Genomic DNA, 25,484 nt, shown 5'->3' with positions numbered 1-25,484 from the left:
AATCATACTTGCTCTCACATTTAATATCATACTCTCACACATTCACAATCATATTACAGGCTTTTTGAGAAGTAAATCATAGTTACTCTCACATTTAACGTCATACTCTCACACAAGCACAATCATTTGAGAGGCCGTTTGAGAAGTAAATCATGCTTGCTCTCACAATTAATATCATGCTCTCACACATTCAAAATCACATGAGAGACTGAGAAGTAAATCATACTTACTCTCACATTTAACATAATACTCTCACACATGCACAATCATATGAGGGGCTGTTTGAGAAGTAAATCATGCTTGCTCTCACAATTAATATCATACTCTCACACATTCACAATCATATGAGAGGCCGTTTGAGAAGTAAATCATGCTCGCTCTCACAATTAATATCATACTCTCACACATTCACAATCACATGAGAGACTGTTTGAGAAGTAAATCATACTTGCTCTCACATTTAATATCATATTCTCACACATGCACAATCATATGACAGGCTTTTTGAGAAGTAAATCATAGTTACTCTCACATTTAACGTCATACTCTCACACAAGCACAATCATTTGAGAGGCCGTTTGAGAAGTAAATCATGCTTGCTCTCACAATTAATATCATACTCTCACACATTCACAATCACATGAGAGACTGCTTGAGAAGTAAATCATGCTTGCTCTCACAATTAATATCATACTCTCACACATGCACAATCATTTGAGAGACTGTTTAAGAAGTAAATCATGCTTGCTCTCACACTTAATATCATGCTCTCACACATTCAAAATCACATGAGAGACTGAGAAGTAAATCATACTTACTCTCACATTTAACATAATACTCTCACACATGCACAATCATATGAGGGGCTGTTTGAGAAGTAAATCATGCTTGCTCTCACAATTAATATCATACTCTCACACATTCACAATCATATGAGAGGCCGTTTGAGAAGTAAATCATGCTCGCTCTCACAATTAATATCATACTCTCACACATTCACAATCACATGAGAGACTGTTTGAGAAGTAAATCATACTTGCTCTCACATTTAATATCATATTCTCACACATGCACAATCATATGACAGGCTTTTTGAGAAGTAAATCATAGTTACTCTCACATTTAACGTCATACTCTCACACAAGCACAATCATTTGAGAGGCCGTTTGAGAAGTAAATCATGCTTGCTCTCACAATTAATATCATACTCTCACACATGCACAATCATTTGAGAGGCTGTTTGAGAAGTAAATCATAGTTACTCTCACATTTAACGTCATACTCTCACACAGGCACAATCATTTGAGAGACTGTTTAAGAAGTAAATCATACTTGCTCTCACATTTAACATCATACACTCACACATTCACAATCAAATGAGAGGCCGTTTGAGAAGTAAATCATACTTACTCTCACATTTAACATAATACTTTCACACATGCACAATCATATGAGGGGCTGTTTGAGAAGTAAATCATGCTTGCTCTCACAATTAATATCATACTCTCACACATTCACAATCATTTGAGAGGCCGTTTGAGAAGTAAATCATGCTCGCTCTCACAATTAATATCATACTCTCACACATTCACAATCACATGAGAGACTGCTTGAGAAGTAAATCATGCTTGCTCTCACAATTAATATCATACTCTCACACATGCACAATCATTTGAGAGACTGTTTAAGAAGTAAATCATGCTTGCTCTCACACTTAATATCATGCTCTCACACATTCAAAATCACATGAGAGACTGAGAAGTAAATCATACTTACTCTCACATTTAACATAATACTCTCACACATGCACAATCATATGAGGGGCTGTTTGAGAAGTAAATCATGCTTGCTCTCACAATTAATATCATACTCTCACACATTCACAATCATATGAGAGGCCGTTTGAGAAGTAAATCATGCTCGCTCTCACAATTAATATCATACTCTCACACATTCACAATCACATGAGAGACTGTTTGAGAAGTAAATCATACTTGCTCTCACATTTAATATCATATTCTCACACATGCACAATCATATGACAGGCTTTTTGAGAAGTAAATCATAGTTACTCTCACATTTAACGTCATACTCTCACACAAGCACAATCATTTGAGAGGCCGTTTGAGAAGTAAATCATGCTTGCTCTCACAATTAATATCATACTCTCACACATGAACAATCATTTGAGAGGCTGTTTGAGAAGTAAATCATAGTTACTCTCACATTTAACGTCATACTCTCACACATGCACAATCATTTGAGAGACTGTTTAAGAAGTAAATCATACTTGCTCTCACATTTAACATCATACACTCACACATTCACAATCATTTGAGAGGCCGTTTGAGAAGTAAATCATACTTGCTCTCACATTTAATATCATATTCTCACACATGCACAATCATATGACAGGCTTTTTGAGAAGTAAATCATAGTTACTCTCACATTTAACGTCATACTCTCACACAAGCACAATCATTTGAGAGGCCGTTTGAGAAGTAAATCATGCTTGCTCTCACAATTAATATCATACTCTCACACATTCACAATCACATGAGAGACTGCTTGAGAAGTAAATCATGCTTGCTCTCACAATTAATATCATACTCTCACACATGCACAATCATTTGAGAGACTGTTTAAGAAGTAAATCATGCTTGCTCTCACACTTAATATCATGCTCTCACACATTCAAAATCACATGAGAGACTGAGAAGTAAATCATACTTACTCTCACATTTAACATAATACTCTCACACATGCACAATCATATGAGGGGCTGTTTGAGAAGTAAATCATGCTTGCTCTCACAATTAATATCATACTCTCACACATTCACAATCATATGAGAGGCCGTTTGAGAAGTAAATCATGCTCGCTCTCACAATTAATATCATACTCTCACACATTCACAATCACATGAGAGACTGTTTGAGAAGTAAATCATACTTGCTCTCACATTTAATATCATATTCTCACACATGCACAATCATATGACAGGCTTTTTGAGAAGTAAATCATAGTTACTCTCACATTTAACGTCATACTCTCACACAAGCACAATCATTTGAGAGGCCGTTTGAGAAGTAAATCATGCTTGCTCTCACAATTAATATCATACTCTCACACATGCACAATCATTTGAGAGGCTGTTTGAGAAGTAAATCATAGTTACTCTCACATTTAACGTCATACTCTCACACATGCACAATCATTTGAGAGACTGTTTAAGAAGTAAATCATACTTGCTCTCACATTTAACATCATACACTCACACATTCACAATCAAATGAGAGGCCGTTTGAGAAGTAAATCATACTTACTCTCACAATTAATATCATACTCTCACACATTCACAATCATTTGAGAGGCCGTTTGAGAAGTAAATCATGCTCGCTCTCACAATTAATATCATACTCTCACACATTCACAATCACATGAGAGACTGTTTGAGAAGTAAATCATACTTGCTCTCACATTTAATATCATATTCTCACACATGCACAATCATATGACAGGCTTTTTGAGAAGTAAATCATAGTTACTCTCACATTTAACGTCATACTCTCACACAAGCACAATCATTTGAGAGGCCGTTTGAGAAGTAAATCATGCTTGCTCTCACAATTAATATCATACTCTCACACATGCACAATCATTTGAGAGGCTGTTTGAGAAGTAAATCATAGTTACTCTCACATTTAACGTCATACTCTCACACATGCACAATCAAATGAGAGGCCGTTTGAGAAGTAAATCATACTTACTCTCACATTTAACATAATACTTTCACACATGCACAATCATATGAGGGGCTGTTTGAGAAGTAAATCATGCTTGCTCTCACAATTAATATCATACTCTCACACATTCACAATCATTTGAGAGGCCGTTTGAGAAGTAAATCATGCTCGCTCTCACAATTAATATCATACTCTCACACATTCACAATCACATGAGAGACTGCTTGAGAAGTAAATCATACTTGCTCTCACATTTAATATCATATTCTCACACATTCACAATCATATGACAGGATTTTTGAGAAGTAAATCATACTTACTCTCACATTTAACATCATTTTCTCACACCTGCACAATCATATGAGGGACTGTTTGAGAAGTAAATCATACTTACTCCCAGATTTAATATCATACTCTCACACGTTCATATGAAAAGTAAATCATACTTACTCTCACATTTAACATCATACTCTCACACGTGCACAATGAAATGAGAAACCGTTTGAGAAGTAAATCACACTTACTCTCACATTCAACATCATTTTCTCACACCTGCAAAATCATATGAGACTGTTTGAGAAGTAAATCATACTTACTCTCAGATTTAATATCATACTCTCACACATTCACAATTATATGAAAGGCCATTTGACAAGTATATCATACTTACTCTCAGATTTAATATCCTACTCTCACACATGCACAATCATGAGAGACTGTTTGAGAAGTACATCATATTTACTCTCAGATTTAATATCATACTCTCACATTCACAATCATATAAAAGACCGTTTAAGAAGTAAATGATACTTACTCTCAGATTTAATATCCTACTCTCACACATGCACAATCATGAGAGACTGTTTGAGAAGTCCATCATATTTACTCTCAGATTTAATATCATACTCTCACATTCACAATCATATGAGAGGCTGTTTAAGAAGTAAATCATACTTTCACATTTAACATCATACTCTCACACATTCACAATTATATGAGAGAACGTTTGAAAAGTAAATCATATGATGTTTTTGTGCGTGTTTACACACGATTTTGAGCGCTTTTAGGTAATTTTTTTTGTTGAGAGTATTGGAAAACCTCTCAACCGCCCTACCCGAGACACTGGGCTTGGTTTATTTTTGCTCCCAACATTTAAGTTAAGCGTGTGGTTCAAAGCATGATGCCAGAGGATGGGTTTGGGCTTGATCCTGAAGCTCTTTCACCTCCATGTGAAGTGATTCATTGTCCAGATTGAACTGTCAACAAGTAAAAGGTAAATGTCACTGTAAAAATGACGGATCAAGCAAAAAGTGAAAAACATTTTTTTTAAAAAGGGTACTCATTCAATGCCGGATGTCAAAATGCTTACCAAACTATCAGTTTAACTCCAAATCACTAAATCCAAAGAAATGTTCGTTCTTGGTGTATGGGTAAAAGACGCGCCGCTTCCTCCCTCCACCTCCCTCACGTCAGATGTCATTTCTGCTTCTTGCCAATAGCTTACAAGCTTTACAAAATTTCTGCTTTTTGGCCAAAACTTTAACTATTTGCAACTAGTAAACTGCAGTATTTGACTCTCTTTTCTGTGCCATTTTGTTCAGTTTCACTTTGCACGTCGCCAAGATGCGCACTTGGGCACCAAACCATTTTTTTAGGTACTGCAATTGCAGTGCACACCTGATTTGGGGGACTCGCCCCCAGGGTTGGGTAGGGTTACTTTAACTTGATTACTTTCAATTACTTTTGGATGACTCCAATACCAAATATGCTAATAAAAGACAAAATAATCTAAATAGGAATAAAATGATGACTCACAACACGTGGTAAGCTTTCTCTCCTGGCTTTGATATCTTTGATCTCCGGCAAAACGAACATAAAATGCGACAGAAAAAAAATGAAAATAAATCCAAACAGCTTGCCAACATCATTTTTGCCGTTCCATGTATCCCGTTACTCCCCAAGCCTGCACAACATTTAGTTCGTTTTGTTCATATTTAGTTTCTTTTTGTCTTTTATTAGCATATTTGGTATTGGAGTAATCCAAAAGTAATTGAAAGTAATCCAGTTAAAGTAACCCTACCCAACCCTGCTCACCCCCAAGTGAACTCTAAGCAGCCGAAACGCACAATCAGTAAAGCTTCCATGTTTACTTTGACCTGTAAATTAAAGCTTTGTGTTTATTTCGGGCTCGGTTATCAAATCAAGTTAATCCTTCGGGTTCAGGCGGGTTCGGGTTGATATACCCACGACTCAAGTCAGGTCGGGCTGGACTTTTTAGGCCCCGTCTTACCTCTACTCTACATACAAAAGTTTCAGGTTAAGAAATACCTGAAAGGAAAAAATATTGCCTCTAGTATCAAAGGCATTTTAGGATCCATAGTAAAAAATACAGTACAGTAAGCGCTGCCACTCGCCGCTTCCAGAGTTCTATGTGAAATGTGAGACTAGAGTGCCACGTCCAATTTCGTTGTCAAACTATGTTCAACCCATTTTGTAAGAATGATAATAAAGGTATATTCTATTCTATTCCATTCTATTCTACCTGGCAACCGGTGCGTATGTGGGAATCCCCTAACTGTCCTCTCATAATGGACCCCACTTAAGACATGCATAAATGTGAACAAGTAGAAAAGAAGAGGAAGAGACTTTTTCTGGCCATGGGAAATAAAGCGAGAGATAATAGAAAAAGTATGTAAAGGGGAAGCGAGTATGGCCATATTATCTGCGATCGCCACGATAGTTCAACAAAAGCAGACGTCATTGGATCAGTTTTTCAGGAAACGTGGGGCAACAAACACTGCTGAGGACCAGTAAACAAAGAGGCCAGTTAAAAGGTAAACATTTTCAATATTTACTTTATTCTTTGTTTTGTTTTTTTACATGATATGCCTCTCGTTTAATGTTTATTGTGTGGTAATCGAATCTAATTGTCCTGTTGCTCTTTTATAATTTATTCAAAACATATCCTACGCTATTCGATGTGTGAGTGTGTGTATGAATGGGTAAGTGTGAAGCACATTGTAAAGTGCTTCGGGAGGTCTTCAGTGACTTGAAAACCGCTATATAATGCAGATCATTTACCATTTACTTTTGTGGAGCTTGGAACGGATCAGCGAATTTACATTCAAAAGGCGTCTCGACTTACAAATGTTTCAGGTTACAAAGCTACTCCCAGTACAAGTTCAATTTGTAAGTACCATCGTATGGACATAGGACATATCAAAAGAAAAGCTTCAACCCTCATGTTAAATTAAAAAAGGAGTATGTTTCTCTCTTTTACTATTGTGCATTGTGCTTTAGGGGTGGCGGTAGTAAAACGAGTCTTGAGAGCAAGAGGTCGCAGGTTCGATTCCCGCTTCCTCAAAGTTAAATGTCAAGGGGTCACGGGCAAGACACTGAAGCCCTACTGCCCCTGATAAGCAGGTAGGTGCCGTGCATAGCGGTTGTCTCTATTGGCGTGTGTGTGAATGGGTAAGTGTAAAGCGCATTGTAAAGCGCTCTGGGAGGTCTTGAGGGAATGTAAAAATGCAGACTATTTACTTTTCTTGTAAAATAACATTCTGTTTTAAGACCACTGAAATGTTGCATTAACTTTGCATTCACATCGCAAGAACTTTCACTAAATTTCAATCACCATGGTGATCACGTTCCTGCGGACGTGCACGAAACGTCATCCCTCTTTGCACCGACGATGACGAGGGGACTGCGAAATATTTTTTTAAGATTAGAAATAAAAAAACTATTGAAAGGTTAACTGTCTGTACTTATGCATATCTTTGCAACTATCGCCACACCGCTTTACTATGGCAAATTGCCGTATAGGGTCGCCTAAACACACTTATTCGCCAGGAAAAAGGAAGCAACACTAGGAAGTTGAATCCCTCGATGTGTAGACAAAGATCTGATCAAAGCCGTCTAAATAATCCCCAGAGGCTTGATACTTACTGATGAGCTGTGCCAAACCCTTTTTAATATTTTTGTCACGTCCAGAACAAAGGGTAGACCCAATCGCGTAACGTTTCTCACGAGTTTATTGAGATAGAGGAAGGGCAGCGCTCACTAGACACGGGAAGCAAGTCGCTCTCGCAATCGGATTGTGATCCAAACACGGAAGTGGATCATTCCGTAGCGGGCGATGGCGGTGTCAGGGACGGAAAAACAGGTCGATAGCCGGGAGAGGAGATCAAAAAACGTGGTCGGGATCGTAAACGAGTCGTAAGCCAGGAGGGAAGAGTAGTCGGGATCAAAAATGGGTCGTAAGCCGGGACGGGAGAGCAGACGTGGTCGGGATAAAAACAGGTCGTAGCCGGAGACAGACGGGAGCAAAAAACAGGACAGGTGGGAGTCAGTGTCGAAAAAGGCTAGCCTAGTATACACAGAGGTTCGCAGACGGACTGACAACAGGGGATTGACAGGACAGGGTTCAAATAGTGACAGTGAGCCAATCAGAACCCACGACGGTTGGCGCCAAATCACATCCGTAATCATGACATTTTTTTTTAAAATAAAACGAAAAAAAACTACCTATTTTTACATTTTGGCACTCAGACAATGCTTCTGAGATCGTATTAAAACGTGGCATTGAATGAGTTAATTGAGACCCCGCCCCAAGAAGAAAATAACTTACCCTGTTAGCATACTTGTAAAAAAGCCCAGCTTCTGCTTGCCGGTCAAACTGAAATGATAACATAGCAAAATATTTAAAAGTGTAATTTCTCCAGTTCAGGGAAGTTGTGGGGGATTGATGCGAAGATAACCATTTACCTTAAAGGGACAATGTGTAGTATTTGACTGCTCGATGTCGCTGTGTCGTGCTGTACAACCGAAAATGAGTGCTAAGAAGCGCAACGGCAATCTAAGGAGTCTCAAGTGACCAGAACGCTTCTCTTTTTTTTGCCAAGCCTTTCACAAAGAAATGAAATGGAAAAATAGGAAAAAGAAAGAAAAAAGGGAAAAAAAATAAGGAATAAAGAGAAAGTAAGAAAAATGAAAAAAAAAAAGTAATAAAGTAAAGTGATGAGAGGAAAATAAAGAAAATAAAAAATGGGGAAAGACGAGCACACGGAAAAGGAAAAAATGGAAAAGAAAGATAAGAAAAAAGAAATAAAAGAAAAAAGAGGGAAAAAAAGAAAATGGAAAAAAGCCACGAGGAAAACAAAAAAAGCAGAAAAAAAAGACACGATTCTGGGGGTTTTACCCTCAGCCGCAAGATGGCGGACAATCATCAAGTAAGCTCCATCTAGGACAACCTCATCTTATATCAAATAAATACAAATTTCCTAACCCAAAATGCACGTTTACGAACTACATTTTTATGAACAACTAGGTGGCTCTAAATAATACACACTGTCCCTTTAAATCATCATTTTACTCACCCTGAGGCAAATCAGTGCCAAGTAGGCCCACACCTCAGCGTTCTGGTTGTTCAAATGGTTAGCCTCTGTCAACGCTTCTTCGGCTATCCAAAGTTCCTCCAGCTATAGATAGATATTAGATAGATGGAGAGAGAGAGAGAGAGAGAGAGAGAGAGAGAGAGAGAGAGATGAATGGAGAGAAAGGGAGGGTGGAAGGAGAGAGGGAGGAATGGAGAGAGAGCGAAAGATGGGTAGAGAGAGAGATAACAAGAGAGAGGGTGGTTGGGGAAGGAGAGAGGGAGGGATGGGATAGCGAGATGGGTTGAGAGGGATAGAAAGAGAGAGAGAGAGAAAAAGAGAGATACATGGATAGAGACATACAAAGAAACAGAGAGGGGAGAGAGAGACAGAGAGAAATAGAGAGAGCAAGAGAGAGAACGAGGAGGATGGATGCAGAGAGAGAGAGAGAGAGACAGAGAAGAGAAGATGGATGGAGTGAGATAGAAGAGAGAGAGAGAGAGAGAGGTGGATGGATGGATAGCGAGAGAAAGATAGAGATGGAGAGGGAGAGTGAGAGAGAGGCGATGGATGGAAATCAAGAGAGGGAGAGAGAGGGGGGGTGATTGATGGATGGATGGAGAGAGAGGGGCAGACAAACAGATAGATAGAGAGGGAGAGAGAGAGATGGAGAGAGAAAGAAGAGATAGGGGAAGGAAAGGATGGAGAGAGAGAGAGGGATGGAGAGAGAGAGAGGTGGATGGATGGAGAGCAAAAGAAAGATAGAGAGGGAGAGACAGAGAGAGAGGTAGAGAGTGAGAGAGGGGGGACGGATGGAGAGAGAGGGAGAGAGAGAGACAGCGGATGGATGGAGACAGACAGACAGATAGTGAAATAAATATCAAATATGACCTTATTAGAGCGCCACAATTGTCAGGTAAAACAAAATTTTATAACAGGTTATATTGTTTCTCCTCCAAATATGAACTTTACTGTAAATTAGTGTTTCTCAACTGGTGGGTCCCGAACTCGTTTTCAGTGGGTCAAAATAATGCTAAGAAGAAGAAGAAAAAAAAAGCGGTATTACACTCCTTAACAGTAGGTGGCGATAATGCTCTGCTCGGTCTTTTCTTCCTGTTAAGTCAATTGAGTTTGACAGGGACTGCATCTCATTTTATGGTGATTTTGTTTGTTTTCTTTCCTTTTCTGTTCATAAGAAGGGGACCCGAGAAGGTTAGTGATAAGGGGAAAACAGTCGAAGACAAAATTGGTGTACAAAAATTGAACATTTTAGCATTTTACCAATATATTAGTCTTAACTATTTACTCAATTTAAGAATTATCAATGTTTAGGTATACGTCTTATTTATATTTTGGGTACAAAATCTTTAAGTATGTGCTTATATTAAAGCAGTTTTACGGGGTGGCTTATATGCAATGTAGGCTTATATGCGAGTAAATACGGTACTTGAACATTTTTGTGTTTTACCCGGTAACAGGCGATACCCAGGCCCAACCAGGTCAGGCAGGATGGAGATTTTTCACAAGCTTGCAGGTAAGTGGTCTTGGCTTGCTCAAACTGAAAAGAAAAGCAGAACTGGATTTCAGATTAAAGCAGTTGCCGTCGAGGAATGTAATGCACAGATAACGGTGTACTTATATCGAGGGCCTGGGATGAGAGGTGATATATGGGCTAAATAATCCAGCCCGACCCGACCCGCCCTGCAGGTATATAGGCCCGAACCCGACCGATGAACTTCATTTGAGGGACCGAGCCCCGAAAATTTACTATACTTGTAGTGTTTCTGCAGTAGTATTTTTGTAGTGTTTCCATGGTAGTATTTTTCTAGTATTTCCAGCATCACTGGGGTTGTTTTTTTTTTTTTTTTTTAGTATTTTCTCAATATTCCTGCAGTCTGATTTTTGAAGTACTTCTGTAGTAATTGTGTAATCTTATGGTGGTTTCATTTTTATAGTGTTTCTGCAGTGGTATTTTTGTAGTATTTTGTGGTTATTTGTAACATTTTCCTGTCGAAGGATAGTACTATCTATGGAGTATTTTTTTTTAATTACTGTAATTGTATTTCTTGTGGTGTGTCTTGGGCAAGTACAGTCTGGTGGTGCCTATCTCTCTCCAGGCAAAAATAATGGAATGGATTCCTCAACCACTCAGGTCAGAGGGGCACCAATTCTTGTGGTGTGTCTTGAGAAAGTACAGCCTGGTGGCGCCCATCCCTCTCCAAGCCAAAATAATGTTATGGATCCCTTTAGCACTAAGACTGTAAGGGCACCATTCCCTGTGGTGTTTCTTGGGCAAGTACAGCCTGGTGGCGCCCATCCCTCTCCAAGCCAAAATAATGGTATGGATCCCTTTACCACTAAGACCGTAAGGACACTATTCCCTGTGGTGTTTCTTGGGCAAGTACAGCCTGGTGGCACCCATCTCTCTCCAGGCAAAAATAATGGAATGAACCCCTTAACCACTAGGAATGTGGGGGCACCATTTCCTGTGGTGTGTCTTGGGCAAGTACAGCCTGGTGGTGCCAATCCCCCTCCAGGCCAAAATAATGGGATTGATCCCTTAACCAAACAAGTTGTAGGGGCACCGTTTCTTGTGGTGTGTCTCTGGCAAGTACAGCCTGGTGGCGCCCATCACTCTCCAGGCCAAAATAATGGTATGGATTCCTTAACCACTATGATCGTAAGGGCACCATTTCCTGTGGTGTGACTCAGGCAAGTACAGCCTGGTGGTGCCCATCCCTCTCCAAGCCAAAATAATGGTATGGATCCCTTTACCACTAAAACCGTAAGGGCACCATTCCCTGTGGTGTTTCTTGGGCAAGTACAGCCTGGTGGCGCCCAGCCCTCTCCAGGCCAAAATAATGGTATGGATCCCTTTAACACTAAGACCGTAAGGGCACCATTTCCTGTGGTGTGTCTTGGGCAAGTACAACCTGGTGGCGCCCATCCCTCTCCAGGCAAAAATCACAACATGGATCCCTTAACCCCTAAGATTGTAGGGGCACCGTTTCTTGTGGTGTGTTTTGGGCAAGTACAGCCTGGTGGCGCCCAGCCCTCTCCAGGCCAAAATAATGGTATGGATCCCTTTAACACTAAGACCGTAAGGGCACCATTTCCTGTGGTGTGTCTTGGGCAAGTACAACCTGGTGGCGCCCATCCCTCTCCAGGCAAAAATCACAACATGGATCCCTTAACCCCTAAGATTGTAGGGGCACCGTTTCTTGTGGTGTGTTTTGGGCAAGTACAGCCTGGTGGCGCCCATCCCTCTCCAGGCCAAAATAATGGTATGGATCCCTTAAACAATAAGAATGTTGGGGCACCATTTCCTGTGCTGTCTTGGGCAAGTACAGCCTGGTGGCGCCCATGGCCAACTTATGCTCCCACCCGGGCTTAATACCAAATATAGTGCTTAAAACTATATACTATATTAGGTTTCTTTTATTGTGTAATTTATTCATAAATGCAAAAATCGGTAAGGTCTCCAATTTTTGAACCCAAAGTTTCCCCCGACTCCAAATAGTTATCCACCCCTGATTTAAGGCCTCACCTTCTTCTCCTGAAGATAAATGGATCCCAGTCGGAGAAGCACAAGATGAATATCGGACGGCTGCTCCGGGAAGTCTAAGCTCCGTTCATAACTCCCCTGAGCTTCCGCGAAGGAGCCACACAAATAATGGCAGTGGCCGTCCAGAGCCCACATATCTGCCACCTGCTTATTTAGAAAAAGGGTTTTGGCCATATTGTGCAGAAAAAACACACAATCATAAATGGATCGTAGTTCCCAAATGTTAGCTTCAGTCGCGGGTGTCAAGTATGCTGCCCTTGAATGCACAAGGTTGAATGCAGCCCACGAATACGGCCTCTTTCTCTTTCTTTCTGTTTTCTTTTTTTCTCTCTCTCTCACTCTCTCTCTTTCTTTCTTTCTCTCTCTCTCTCTTTCTTTCTCTTTGTCTTTCTGTGGCCCTCCCTCTATCTCTCTTCCTCTTTCTCTCTTTCAGCTTTCTTTAGCTCTTTCATTTTTATTTATTTTTATTTCTCTTTTTCAGTCTATGTCTCTTTTTCTTCTCTCCTTTTTGCTTCCACTCTATCTCTCTCTCTCTTTCTCTCTCTCTCTTTCAGCTCTCTTTAGCTCTCTCATTTTTATTTATTTTTATTTCTGTTTTTCTGTCTCTGTTTCTCATTTTCTTCTTGCCTTTTTTCTTCCATTCTCTCTCTCTCTCTCTCTCTCTCTCTCTCTCTTTCAGCTCTCTTTAGCTCTCTCATTTTTATTTCTCATTTTCTGTCTCTGTCTCTCTTTTTCTTCTCTCCTTTTTACTTCCATTCTCTCTCTCTCTCTCTCCCTCATTCTCTCTCTTTCTCTTTTAGCTATTTCATTTTTTTTTCTCTCTGTCTTTTTTTCTTCTCTCCATTTTGCTCCCATTCTCTCTCTTTCTCTTTCTATCTCTCTCTCTCTGTCTTTCCTTCTGTCTCTTTGTCTGTCTCTCTCTGTTTGTCTTCTATATTTCTCTTTCTCTCTCACAGTTTTTCTCTTTCTCTTTCTTTGTCTCTCTCAATTTCTCTTCTGTGTTTTTCTCATTTTTTTTCTTCCTTTCATCCTCTCTCTCTTTCTCACTCTTGCTGTTATTCTTTTTTTCTCCCACATTCCATCTCTTTCTTCATTTTCTCTTTCTCTTTCTCACATACTCTCTCTCTTTGTATTTTCTCTCTTTTTTTTTTACTTTTTGTCTCACACTTACTCTCCCTTTGTCTCTTTTTTTTCTCCCGTTTTCATTTCTCCTATCCCTCTATTTATCTTCTTACTACTTTCTTTCTTTCTTTCTCGCTCTCTCTTTCACTTATCTTCCTCTCTCCTTTCTTTCTCTTTAATCTATCCGTCCGACCTGAAAAAAGGTCTTTCCCCACCCTGTGGCCCCCCGATCTCAAACGAGTCTGACACCCCCGGCTTAAACGCAGTTTCGTAGCCCAAGCAAATTCCTCACCGGCTCTACCCGAAGTAGCGCATCCCTGAGGGTGACGATGGCGTCGCAATATTCAGCTCTGAGCAACTGGACGCAAGCCAGATGAAAACTGTGGTTGCCTTTTGAAGTCAGTTCCTTGGAAAGGGCCCGTTCGGCCATCTGGGAAGGAGAAGACACACGAACTTTAGGAGATCTGCGACTTTCTTCCTGTTTATGTGCAGTTATGAGTTTTCCCCAAGAAGTTCAAACACGGAGCTTAATTTTGTGGTCTTGATGGGTAACGGAGCATCAAGTATGATCAGGGGTTCCCATATTTGTAATGACTTCACCTTAATAATTTGTCTTGGGCTGCAACTAACGATTATTCGAATAATCAATTTTTTTTTTTTTCAATTTGTCGGATTTATAAAATAATTTAAAAAGTATATTTTTAACTTCCTTCATTCCAATATTAAACTTTTAAACAAATAGAAAATGTCATGATGACTCATTATATTCACCAGTGCCTGCTCGTACCTGATTGGTTCCCCGTCCTACTTAAGCCCAGTCCTTTCACTCGCCTGTTGACGGTCCGTCATCGAACCTCTGTTCACAAGGCAAGCATTTTTGACTCCGACTCGTGTGGGTCCCGTTTTGTCACCCGTTTTCCACCCGCCCGTTCTTGATTTTCCCATTTGGTCTCCTGATACGACCCGCTTTTTGATCCCGACCAGGTTTTGATCTCCCGTCCCGGCTAATGACCTGTTTTTTTGACCCCGACCACGTCTGATCTCCTGTCCCGGCTAACGATGTCATGATTACTGATTCAGGGCACCTGCGGCTGCCCCATTGGCGCCATCAGCCCTGAGCGCTGATTGGTCCAGAGACTCATTTTAAACCTATGCTCCCAGCTAGGCAAGCTCATACCTTCCGACATTTTCCTGCCCTGGTTTTTCCTGCCCGATACCTGTTACCGACCTGTTTCTGGACCCGATTCTCCCCTGATCTGCCATCCCGACCACCGACCTGTTTTTCCCTGTTTCCTGCCTGATACCTGTTGCCGACCTCTTTTCTGAACTCGATACCGCCTTGCTCTCCCGTCCCGGCTAGTGACCAGTATCTCTGCTGCCTACGATTATCCTCGCTAGACACGGAAGTGCCACTTCCACGTTCCAGCCACCTGCTACCCGTGTCAAAATGACACAATGGGTTGTTATTCTTTAAAAACATTTAAAAAAAAAAGATTCAATTTAATATTGAACATTGTCACATTCCAGGTATTCTTCATACTAGTAACATCAAGTAATCTGGGACAGAACACTCAGAAGTAGAGGTATCAATTTGCGCCTGAAAGTTGCAATTAAATGCCAGCAGATCATTTTAGCATGGGCATCTTAGCTAGAAAACAGGTGAAATAATAGCTTGAAGCCTTACCTGGTACCTTGTCAAATTTGATCACAATCTGAAAAACTAACCATGGTAGGTCTAGGCGTTTCCAAAAGTAGCCATTTGGAGACGACCAGTTCACAGCCCTAAAACTTTGCTTTTGTGTATTTTTCTTTCACCAATCTTTTAGACATTGTCAAAGAGTTGTAAATGTTTGACCTCTCTTTCCAGAAATGATAATGGTAGGTAAAAATGAATCACGGATTGCCTTGCACACGTTATTTACCTCAAAATAATGCTCTAGTGGAGCACAAACATTTTGCTCACAGAAGGTGTCTCCAATCGCTGTCAATCAGAAAGCTACTTTTTGTTACTAATTCGCGCTAAAGGGCACCCAGTTTAGCGCAAAGGGTACTTGGTTTGATACGCATTTCTGAATTAACAACATCTCACGTTATTATTATGTTGTTGTTATGTTATTACTATGTTATTACCAGCTTAATTATCTGAACAGACTCCAACCACTAAAAAATAAATTTTACGGGAAAATGACCCAGTACTGATGAGCTATTGTCAGAACAGGTCCGCGGGCACCTGAGCTGTCCTTAGGGGGAACCCTGTGTCACGGTTGCCATGGTGCCCAATTGGCCGCACCCTTGTGTGTCACGGTTGCCATGGTGCCCAATTGGCCGCGCCCGTGTGGCGCCAGCTGCGGCTCGTTGAGAGATTGGCTTTCTGTCTATATTAGGCTCAGCGCTCTCTTGCTTCCTTTGTCGGCCCGTCAACGAAACCTCTGCCCCGCAAGACGTGGGTTCTGACTTGGTCCTGTTGGTATTTTCTAGTCTGGTATTGTTCCCGTTTATTTTTGTCCTGTTTATTTTTCTCTCCAGTTTTTGTTCCCGTCTTGTTTGTCCTATTTATTTTCGATATCCTGTTTCATTATCTATCCTGCCTGTCCGTCCTGTCCGGTATCGACCCCATCTGTCCGATATCAACTCGGGCAATTGGAATCGATCTCGTTGGTCTCTGGCATCCTGTCTTTCCACGCCAGACCGCTGTCTAATGTGCATGACTCCCCATTTCCCGTAAAATATAAGGCTTGTGTGAGAACGTCACGCGTTTGGGTCCTGATCCTGTTCTGGTTCATAACACCCTGGTGCCCGCAGGCACCACGTTGGAAACCCCTGGCTTACAGGGGAACAAAATTACAAGTGAAGTAGATTTTTCAATCTGTTTTCATTTATATTTCATCAGTGTGTGTCTTCACCAACAAGCTGCTGTGTGCTTTACCTCCAGGGCATGGTTGTGCAGCAGAAACTCTAGGGTCTCCGTGAAAATGGATTTGGAGATGACTTTTTCTTTCAGCTCACTATGCACCGTGTCCCCATTGTCGGTGTCTGGGGGAAAAATAGTAGAATTTTATGCTCAAAAATTACAGCCACCACCTTTGAATCCTTTTAAGTCGACTAAAATATATATTTTTTAATATAATGAAACATTATTATTTACCTAATGAGTACATTAATCAATCGCTGTATCACGGTTTACTTAAGTTTCCTTACCTGGCGGATATTCACTCTGTGTTTGTCTGTGTTTGTGCAAAAACGGAACAGGCGGGATTCAGGGTCAAAATGCTTGCCTTGTAACAACGGAGGTTCGCTGACGGACTGACAACCGGAGAGTTACAGGACTGGGCTTAAAAAGGACAGGGAACCAATCAGGTAGCCCACTGGCGCCAAACGAGCAGGTACAGGGGATCCAAATCAGTCATCATGACAATTGTATGGCTCTTTCAAGATTTTGTTTTGCCAAGCAAAGAGTAAATGCACTTTTTCATAAAGTCCAAATGTGAAATAAAGTCGATCGTGTCCATGGAATTGGAATTTTAACAGTACAGTTACTTGTAAACAAATCTTTTAGAAAGTAAAGTATTTGTTAAAACAAATACTTCTGTCATGGTTGCCATGGCGCCCAATTGGCCATGCCCGTGTGTGTCACGGTCGCCACGGCGCCCAATTGGCCCCGCCCGTGTCATGCCAGCTGCAGCCTGTTGACAGATTGGCTCCCTGTCAGTATTCAAACTCCTGTCAGTCCCCTTTGTCGGTCCGTCTGCAAATCTCTTTTACACGCCAAGCCTTTTTTCGCCTATCCTGTGTTTTTGCTCCTGTTTGTCTCCCGGTACGATCAGTTTCATCTCGACCACGTCTGCTCTCCTGTCCCGAATTACAACCTGTTTTGATCTCGACCACGTCTGTTCTCTCGTCCTGAATAACGACCCGTTTTTTAATCTGGACGACGTCTACTCCCCTCTCCTGGCTTTCGACTTGTTTCTGATCCCGATCACATTTTTGCTCTTCTATCCCGGTTACTGACTCGTTTTTTCCGTTCCCGACACCGCCATCGCCTGCCATGGAAAAACCGCTTCAGTGTCTGAGAAATCTGCTCCCCGCCACCAGCGATCTCCGGATCGTGTGTGCAATCCTTTCCCTTCTTCCCAATAGAACTGTAAGTAACGTTACGCGAGTGGGTCCTGTTTCTGTTCTGGTCCTGACAACTTCGACCTGTAAATTGGGGGTGTTCTTTGGTTTTAATGTATAATAAAGTTATTTACTAAATAAATAAATAAAGGTTTCTACTTGGCGGGTTTTGACTATCGCAAGCCCTTTTGGAACGCAACCCCTGCAAAAAAACGAGGGACTCCTGAGGGAGAACTGATTTGCTTCTGTAGAGCAATTTAAAAAATCTGTTCCAGTACCATTGATGGCTACCGACGTAAAAAAGGGTTTTGAATGGTCTTGGACCAAACGAGTTGTAAATGAAATGGTAAGCTTCTTACCGCTAGGCTTCATATTTGGTGAGTGGCTCGTAAGTGGATTGGTTTTGTCTTCTTCCAGAACCTTCTGCTTTTCGCTTTCTTCATCCACATCTGACTCTTCTGCCTTATGTGGTTGATTACTTGCTTCCCTTGCTCTCAGGAGGCTTTTGGCCTCCAGGAAAGCCCTCTCACCAAGGATAGCTTTGTTCTGGCTGTCCTGGACCAATCCTGAAAAGGCAAATACCAGGGTTATAAACCTTTTTCATGGCCGGATTCAAGAACTTTTTATGTCACAGTTGCCCATGGCGCCCAATTTGCCTCGCCCGTTTGGCGCCAGCTGCGGCTCGTTGACTGATTGGCTTCCCTCCTATTTAAGCTCAGTGCTCTCACTCACCCTTTGTCAGTCCGTCAACGAACCTATGCACCCGCAAGACGTGTGTTTTGACTCTGTCCGGTTTCCTGCTTGTTCTTCCTGTCGTTCCCGTCTATTTTGTCCTGTTTAATATCGATCTCCGGTATCGTTCTCGGCTATTTTGTTCTGTTTAATTTCGATCTCCTGTGTCTGGTCTTGTTTCCGTCTATCTCGTCCTGCTTGTTATCGGACTACAGTCTCCAGGGCCTGATATCAATCCTGTCTGTCCCGTCCTGTCAGGTATCGACCCCATCCGTCCGATATCTGCTCGTGCATTTGGTATCGACCTCGTCGGCCGCTGGCTTCCTGTTGTTCCACACCAGACTGCTGCCTTACGTCTTCCGCCCATGACTGCCCTATTTCCCGTAAAATAAACGTCACGCATCTGGGTCCTCCTCCTGTTCCGGTTCTTGACATTTTATGGACTTCCAGAAAAGAAAAAAAAAGAAATCCGGTATGATTCGTGTAGTTTGCAGTTCCACATATTTTCAGTTGCAGGAAGTTCTTCCCATTACAATTTACCACAGGGAAACGCTACCTTGATTTTTTGCATGACCCGTACTAAATGTCCATAATTGAAACTTAACCCTTGAACTAATACACATTTCATACTGCCCTATTTGGGTGTAACACCTGTCCTCTTGGGCACAATCTGTAGGGGGATGGCGCTTCATAGGACAATGCCAAACAAACTAATGTCAGCTGCCGTTAACTCATTCGATGCCATATGACTATGTTTTCAGAAGCATTGTCCATTAGTGCCAAAACATAAATATACATTGTTGTTTTTATATAAGGGTTTGGCACAGCTCATCAGTGAGTATCAAACCTCTGGGTTTGATTTCAGCATGCAAAATCACAATTGGATGACTTTGAACAAATCTTTGTCCACACATAGAGGAAGCCCCCACTTCCTAGTTTTGCCTCTTGTATCGAGTGATTGAGAGTGTCTAGGTGACCCCAAATGGCCAGTATAGGCATAGTAAAGGAGTGTGGTCAGAGTAGCGAATATATGGATAAGTACAGACAGTTAAGGCTTTCAGGCGTTTTTCTTTTTTAAAAAAGGCATCGTCGGGGTGGAGTGAGATGACGTTCCGTGCACGTCCGCAGGAATTCAATTGCTTTGGTGACTAAAATCAAGTTATCACCTTACTGGAAAACTGAGCACAGAATAGTTCTTGCAAAGTTCTTGCATTTTTCATTCACAAGTTCAGAGTGCTTGTCATAAAATGTTATTTTGCAAGCAAAGTGCCCTTGTGTTAATGGAGCTTTATTTAGATATTAGAGGCATCACTCACGGCCCTCAGGGGAACCACTTCCTGTGGTGTGTCTAGGGGAAGTACAGCCTGGCGGTGCTCAGTATCACAAATGCAAAAAAAACACAGAAATGAAAGTACTGCCTGAAATGCATACTTTCACAAAAGGCTGTTTTTCTCAGAAGTGTTCTTGGAAACAAGTATTTTCAAGAAAAAACTGAGCAATGTTCAACTGTTGTTTACGAAACAAGGGTAAAAGCCAGAGACATACTTTTTTAATGAAATGTGAGGGTTGAAGCTTTCTGTTGATCTGCCCTGTGCCTATATAACTACAAAACGAAATTTTCTGTCGGCATTCAAAAATGGCAAAAATGAGTAGTGAAGGATTTTATACATTGGACTATAAAGGATTTTATACGATTGAATACAAATTACATTTAATGCAAAATATATTCACTGACTGGGCTGTGGTGCGAGGTCAGGGCACCCTGGTGGAAAATGTTGTTTACAGGAACGGCGGGAACGGGACGTAAGGCTTATAAGACAATCAGCACATCCAGACGCTGGTGACGCAGAAAGGCCCTGATGACGTAGAAAGGCTCTGTGTTCTTTTGAGTACCCCAGACATCGGGACTCTTCTATGAGAATGTGAAGCCCAGGGGACTTCCTTGGCGCGCCCATGGGAGGAGTCGGCACGCCATTATGCGGGGAGAAGATGGCCAATGGGAGAAAGCTAAAGGACTTGAAAAAAAGGCTTCTCACAGACTCCAACGTCATTAATTCGGCCATTTTCGTTGGAGTACACTTAGTTGAATTTTTAGGGAAAATAAATCTACCCCCGTGTGGAAATGTCGGCTTCCTGATCATCTTTTCCCCCAAGAAACGAGCGCGCATAAATTGTTGGGTGAATGTAGGTTTATTTATAAGCCCTTCACCCAAAATTCAAGCACATTTTTATCCATCCATCCATCCATTATCTGCACCGCTTATCCTCAGTAGGGTCGCGGGGGTGCTGGAGCCCATCCCAGCCATCTTCAGGCAGTGGGGAGGGGACACCCTGAACTGGTTGCCAGCCAGTCGCAGGGCACACAGGGACAGACAACTCGCTCGCTCATTCACACCTAGGGACAATTTGGACCGACCAATTAACCTGACATGCATATTTTTGGGGATGTGGGAGGAAACCCACACAAGCACGGGGAGAACAAGCAAACTCCGCACAGGAAGGTTGGTAGCTGGATTTGAACCCATGACCTCAGAACTGTGCCGCACAGGCAACACGGTGGTTAGCCCAGCACATTTTCGATCCTTGAAAAATAAATAATTACATTCAAGCAGTTCCAAGGATTTCAAGCACACGTACGAGCCCCAAAAAAACGAGTGGAGCTTTTTTCCAAATGCATCTTCTCGGTCGAAAGGCTTACCAAGCAAAGTCCAGGCCACAAGGTTGGGTGGTTCTACGCTGCTTGCTCGTTCCAAAAAAGTCTCGGCCTGCTCAAAATCGTTAAACATGGCTGCCAGCACGCCACACATCATCAGACTAGAGATTAATGATAAACAGAGAGGTTAAGGGGTTAGCATTATTTTCTTTAAAATGTCTGAAGAACAGGATTCTGTTGCAACCTGGGCTGGTGAGACTGCTGGACGGCAACGGCGTCGTGGAAACACTGTTTAGCCTTCAAGTAGTCTCCAGTCTGCATGTAGAGGTTCCCCCACTCGAATTTGTGAGAGGGCTCACGAGGATTCCTCACAACCAACTGCAGGAAATAAGACAGGCTTTTCATTTCAGGTCACTTAAATCAGCGTTCCACCCTAAAATGACAAGCTGCCATCGAAATCGAGAAATGAAAATCCACTTCTCAAATTCCGGACTATAGAGCGCACCTGATTATAAGCCGCACCCACCACATTTTGAGAGGAAAACCAATTTTGCACATACACAAGCCGCACCTGTATATAAGCCGCACGTGCCCACATTTATACTTGTAACCCAAACCTGACTTCAAGTCCCGCGATTGAAACTGAATATCCTTCATTAAAGTCCACAGTCCAATAATCACAGCCGGCAAAATGAACGGAAAATGATACCGGTACTTAAGGTTTGATGCAGACCTGCAGAGTCCGGGTCCCGTTGAAAGTCATCCAAGGAAAAAAGTGTATATTTCCAAAGGTAAGGGTGGGAAAAATATATCAGATGAACACATTTACTCACGCAACTCTTTTTTCTTTAACCAACTTTTTACCCCCTCTTCTTTCCTTGTCTGTCCCTCAGCTTTAGCGGTCCCCACTTAAACTCGGCAGCCCGCGTTTGTTCCGCCCCTCCTTTTTCGTTCACCCGTGCAAAACATATCAGAATAAGTGTCTAAAATAAATACAAATAAATACATTACAAAAATATACAGTTGCAAATACATATTATACATGGGTTACACATATTTACAAAGAAAGACGGTACACCGAGAGAGATTTCAAAGCTTTAATAATAATATAGCTTTCATCCCAAACGGTGACTGTGACAGGGCAGTTAATGGTAGCAACACTCGAGCGCCGCTGGCGGCCGTTAGAAAAATTACATAAGTAGGCCGCATAACTGAATAAGCCGCAGGGTTGAAAGGTAGGGAAAAAAGTAGCGGCTTATAGTCCGGAATTTACGGTAAATCCGATGAAAGGATTGGTGGTGTTTAAAATAGAGCTATTTTATATGTATGTGACCTGATCTACCGAAAATGAGTCACAGTGAGGATAAGTATCTAATTTGGCTTTTTGGTATTAATGGAAATTTGAAGAAATGAGCTTTAAAATGATAGTCAAAGCTTTATGATTGGCTTTCTGTCTATTTACGCTCAGTGCTCTCATTTTTCCAGTGTCAGTCCGTCAACGAACCTCTGCCCCAAGTGGGTTTTGACTCGGTCCTGTTTTCCTGTTGGTATTCCCTGTCCGGTATTCTCATCTCATCTCATTAGCTGTACCACTCATCCTCATTAGGAGCCCATCCCAGCCATCTCCGAGCAGTGGGCAGGGGACACCCTGAACTGGTTGCCAGCCAATCGCAGGGCACACGGGGACAGACAACTCACTCGCTCATTCACACCTAGGGACAATTTGGACCGGCCAATTCACCTGAAATGCATGTTTTTGGAATGTAGGAGCAAACCGGAGTGCCCGGAGGAAACCCACGCAAGCACGGGGAGAACATACAAACTCCGCACAGGAGTTCTGGAGCTGGATTTGAACCCACGCAGGAGGCTCCCATGACATGAACTGTGCCGCACATGCGCTAACCACTGCGCCGCCGTGCTGCCCTGTCCGGTATTGTTCCCGTTTATTTTTGTCCTGTTTAATATCAGTCTTCGTTCCCATCTAGTTTGTCCTGTTTATTTTCGATATCCTGTTTTATTATCTATCCAGTCTCTCCTGTCTGGTATCGACCCCATCTGTCCGATATCAACTCGGGCAATTGGTATCGATCTCGTCGGCCTCTGGCTTCCTATCATTTCACGCCAGACTGCTGCCTAACGTGCATGACTCTCCATTTCCCGTAAAATAAAAGGCTTGTGTGAGTAACGTCACGCGTTTGGGTCCTGATCCTGTTCTGGTTCATGACACTCTTCAGTTTTCATTTTTTTTAAATGTGCAGTTGGATAAACACTACAAGAGAATACAATTTAATGAAGGAAAAGAAAGGATTTAGGAAAAAAAACATTGTATAATAAAATCTTACATCCCTGTATCATAATGTAATTGTGAGCCTCCAAAAGGTTCCCCAGCCCTCCAGCTAAGAAACACTTTTTTTCCATATTATTTTACTCATCTTGCCCGGATGAGAATGTTTTTCTACCATGTGACCCTTGAGCTAAAGTGGGTTTGACACCCCTGGATTAGAAATATGAGTGGATCTGTGCTTACCTCTTGGTAGTAGCGTATAGCCAATTGGTAGTCTCCTATGAGTTGAGCCTCTCGTGCAAAATGTCTCAGGTGAGAGATGCTCAAATGGACCTCGTCGGGAGCGTCATCCTCGATTCCATTCGAATATATCTAGATGGGTTTGAATCAAAACTGTTACTCATTGTCAATGTTAATGTTATTTGTGTATACAGTGCCTAGCGAAAGTATTAGCCTCCCCAAAAACTTCATATTGCCATATTACAGGTTTTAATCTTATAGAAAAATAACTAAAAATATTTTCTAAGATTCAACAACATGTGAGACTCGATTGTGAAGTGGGAACAAATTGTTTCAACATTTTACATTATATTTACTAACTAAAAAACTGAAAAGTAGGTGTTGCAAAAATATTGTTCTCTCAGATTAGCCAATTGACTCCAGAAGTTCTCAGATGACTTCTGAATGATCCTATGTTGACCCAATTATGTCATGATTACCGATGTGAATCAACTTTGCCCGCTCATTTGGCGCCAACCGCTGCAGGTTCTCATTGGCTCCCTGTCCCTATTGAAACCCAGTCCTGTCGATCCCCTGTTGTCAGTCCGTCTGTGAACCTCTGTTTATACAAGGCGAGCCTTTTTCGACCCTGACTCCCGCCTGTCCCGTTTTTGCTCCCGTTTTGTCTCCGGCTACGACTCGTTTTGATCCCGACCACGTCTGCTCTCCCGTCCCGGCTAACGACCCATTTTTGATCCCGACTACGTCTACTCTCCCGTCCTGGCTTACAACTTGTTTCCGACCCCCGACCACGCTTTGCTCACCCAGTCCCGGCTACCGACCTGTTTTTCCGTCCCTGACACCGCCATTGCTCACTATGGAAGACCCATTTCCGTGCTTGGATCACAATCCAGAGTGCGAGAGCGACTTGCTCCCCGCGTCCAGCGAACACCGGATCGTGGGCGCAGCCCTTCTTCTTTCTTTCAATAAAACTTCTGGTGAACATTACGCAATTGGGTCCTGTTTCCGTTCTGGTAATGACAAATTAACTAACAATGACAAAGAGAGTGAGACTATGTCTCATTAAGTCTCGGTTTAAATGCACCTCCTCTGCAATAGGCTAAGTCAGAACAGACATATTTATGACGACCGAAGAACACACCAGGCAGGTCCGAGATAAAAGTCGTGGAATAATGTAAAAGAGGAATGGGATACAAGAAGATACCGCAACATTTACACTATATTATGCGAGCATGAGTATCAAAATGGAAAGAGCCTAAAACTACTGCAAACCAATCAAGACCTGGCCGCCCCTTGTAACTTTTGGCCCAAACAAGGAGAAAACTAATCAGATAAGCAAGCCTTTCTTGAAGAATACCATAAAAAGCCTGTTTGGTGTTTTCAAGAAGCCACATGGGAGACACAAAAAACATGTGGAACAAGATGTTGTGGTCAGATGAGACCAAAATTGAACTTTTTGGGTTGAATGCACGTTTGGCGTAAAAGTAACACTGCACATCACCCTGGAAACACCACCCCTACTGTCAAACATGGTGGTGGCAGCATCACGCTCTGGGGTTTGCTTTTTAAGAGGGGACTGGGAAGATAGAGTTGATGGGAAGATGGATGGCGCAAAATACAGGGTGATTATGGCAGAGACATGAGAATAAGGCGCAGG

The 25,484-nt window shown here is 42.0% G+C and overlaps 1 protein-coding gene across 1 annotated transcript in view; it reads right to left on the bottom strand.

Annotated features, from left to right (window-relative positions):
• Window positions 1-4,406: 4,406 nt before the first annotated feature.
• Window positions 4,407-25,484, bottom strand: part of LOC148366774 (cilia- and flagella-associated protein 70-like) — a 45,819-nt gene continuing 24,741 nt past the window's right edge. The window contains exons 17-27 of the mRNA XM_088333573.1: window positions 23,831-23,959; window positions 21,548-21,681; window positions 21,349-21,464; window positions 18,278-18,484; window positions 16,732-16,838; window positions 14,098-14,235; window positions 12,666-12,827; window positions 10,587-10,676; window positions 9,122-9,223; window positions 8,374-8,421; window positions 4,407-5,002 (exon numbers count right to left, since the gene is read on the bottom strand). Coding sequence (XP_088189699.1) covers window positions 4,904-5,002; window positions 8,374-8,421; window positions 9,122-9,223; window positions 10,587-10,676; window positions 12,666-12,827; window positions 14,098-14,235; window positions 16,732-16,838; window positions 18,278-18,484; window positions 21,349-21,464; window positions 21,548-21,681; window positions 23,831-23,959 — 1,332 coding nt within the window. The 3' untranslated portion in view covers window positions 4,407-4,903. The remainder of the gene's footprint in view (window positions 5,003-8,373; window positions 8,422-9,121; window positions 9,224-10,586; window positions 10,677-12,665; window positions 12,828-14,097; window positions 14,236-16,731; window positions 16,839-18,277; window positions 18,485-21,348; window positions 21,465-21,547; window positions 21,682-23,830; window positions 23,960-25,484) is intronic.

Source organism: Urocampus carinirostris, chromosome 4 (genome assembly GCF_059441175.1).
Source record: "Urocampus carinirostris isolate Australia breed hairy pipefish chromosome 4, RoL_Ucar_1.0, whole genome shotgun sequence".
Lineage (NCBI taxonomy): Eukaryota > Metazoa > Chordata > Actinopteri > Syngnathiformes > Syngnathidae > Urocampus > Urocampus carinirostris.
This window is presented reverse-complemented; position numbering and strand designations above follow the sequence as displayed.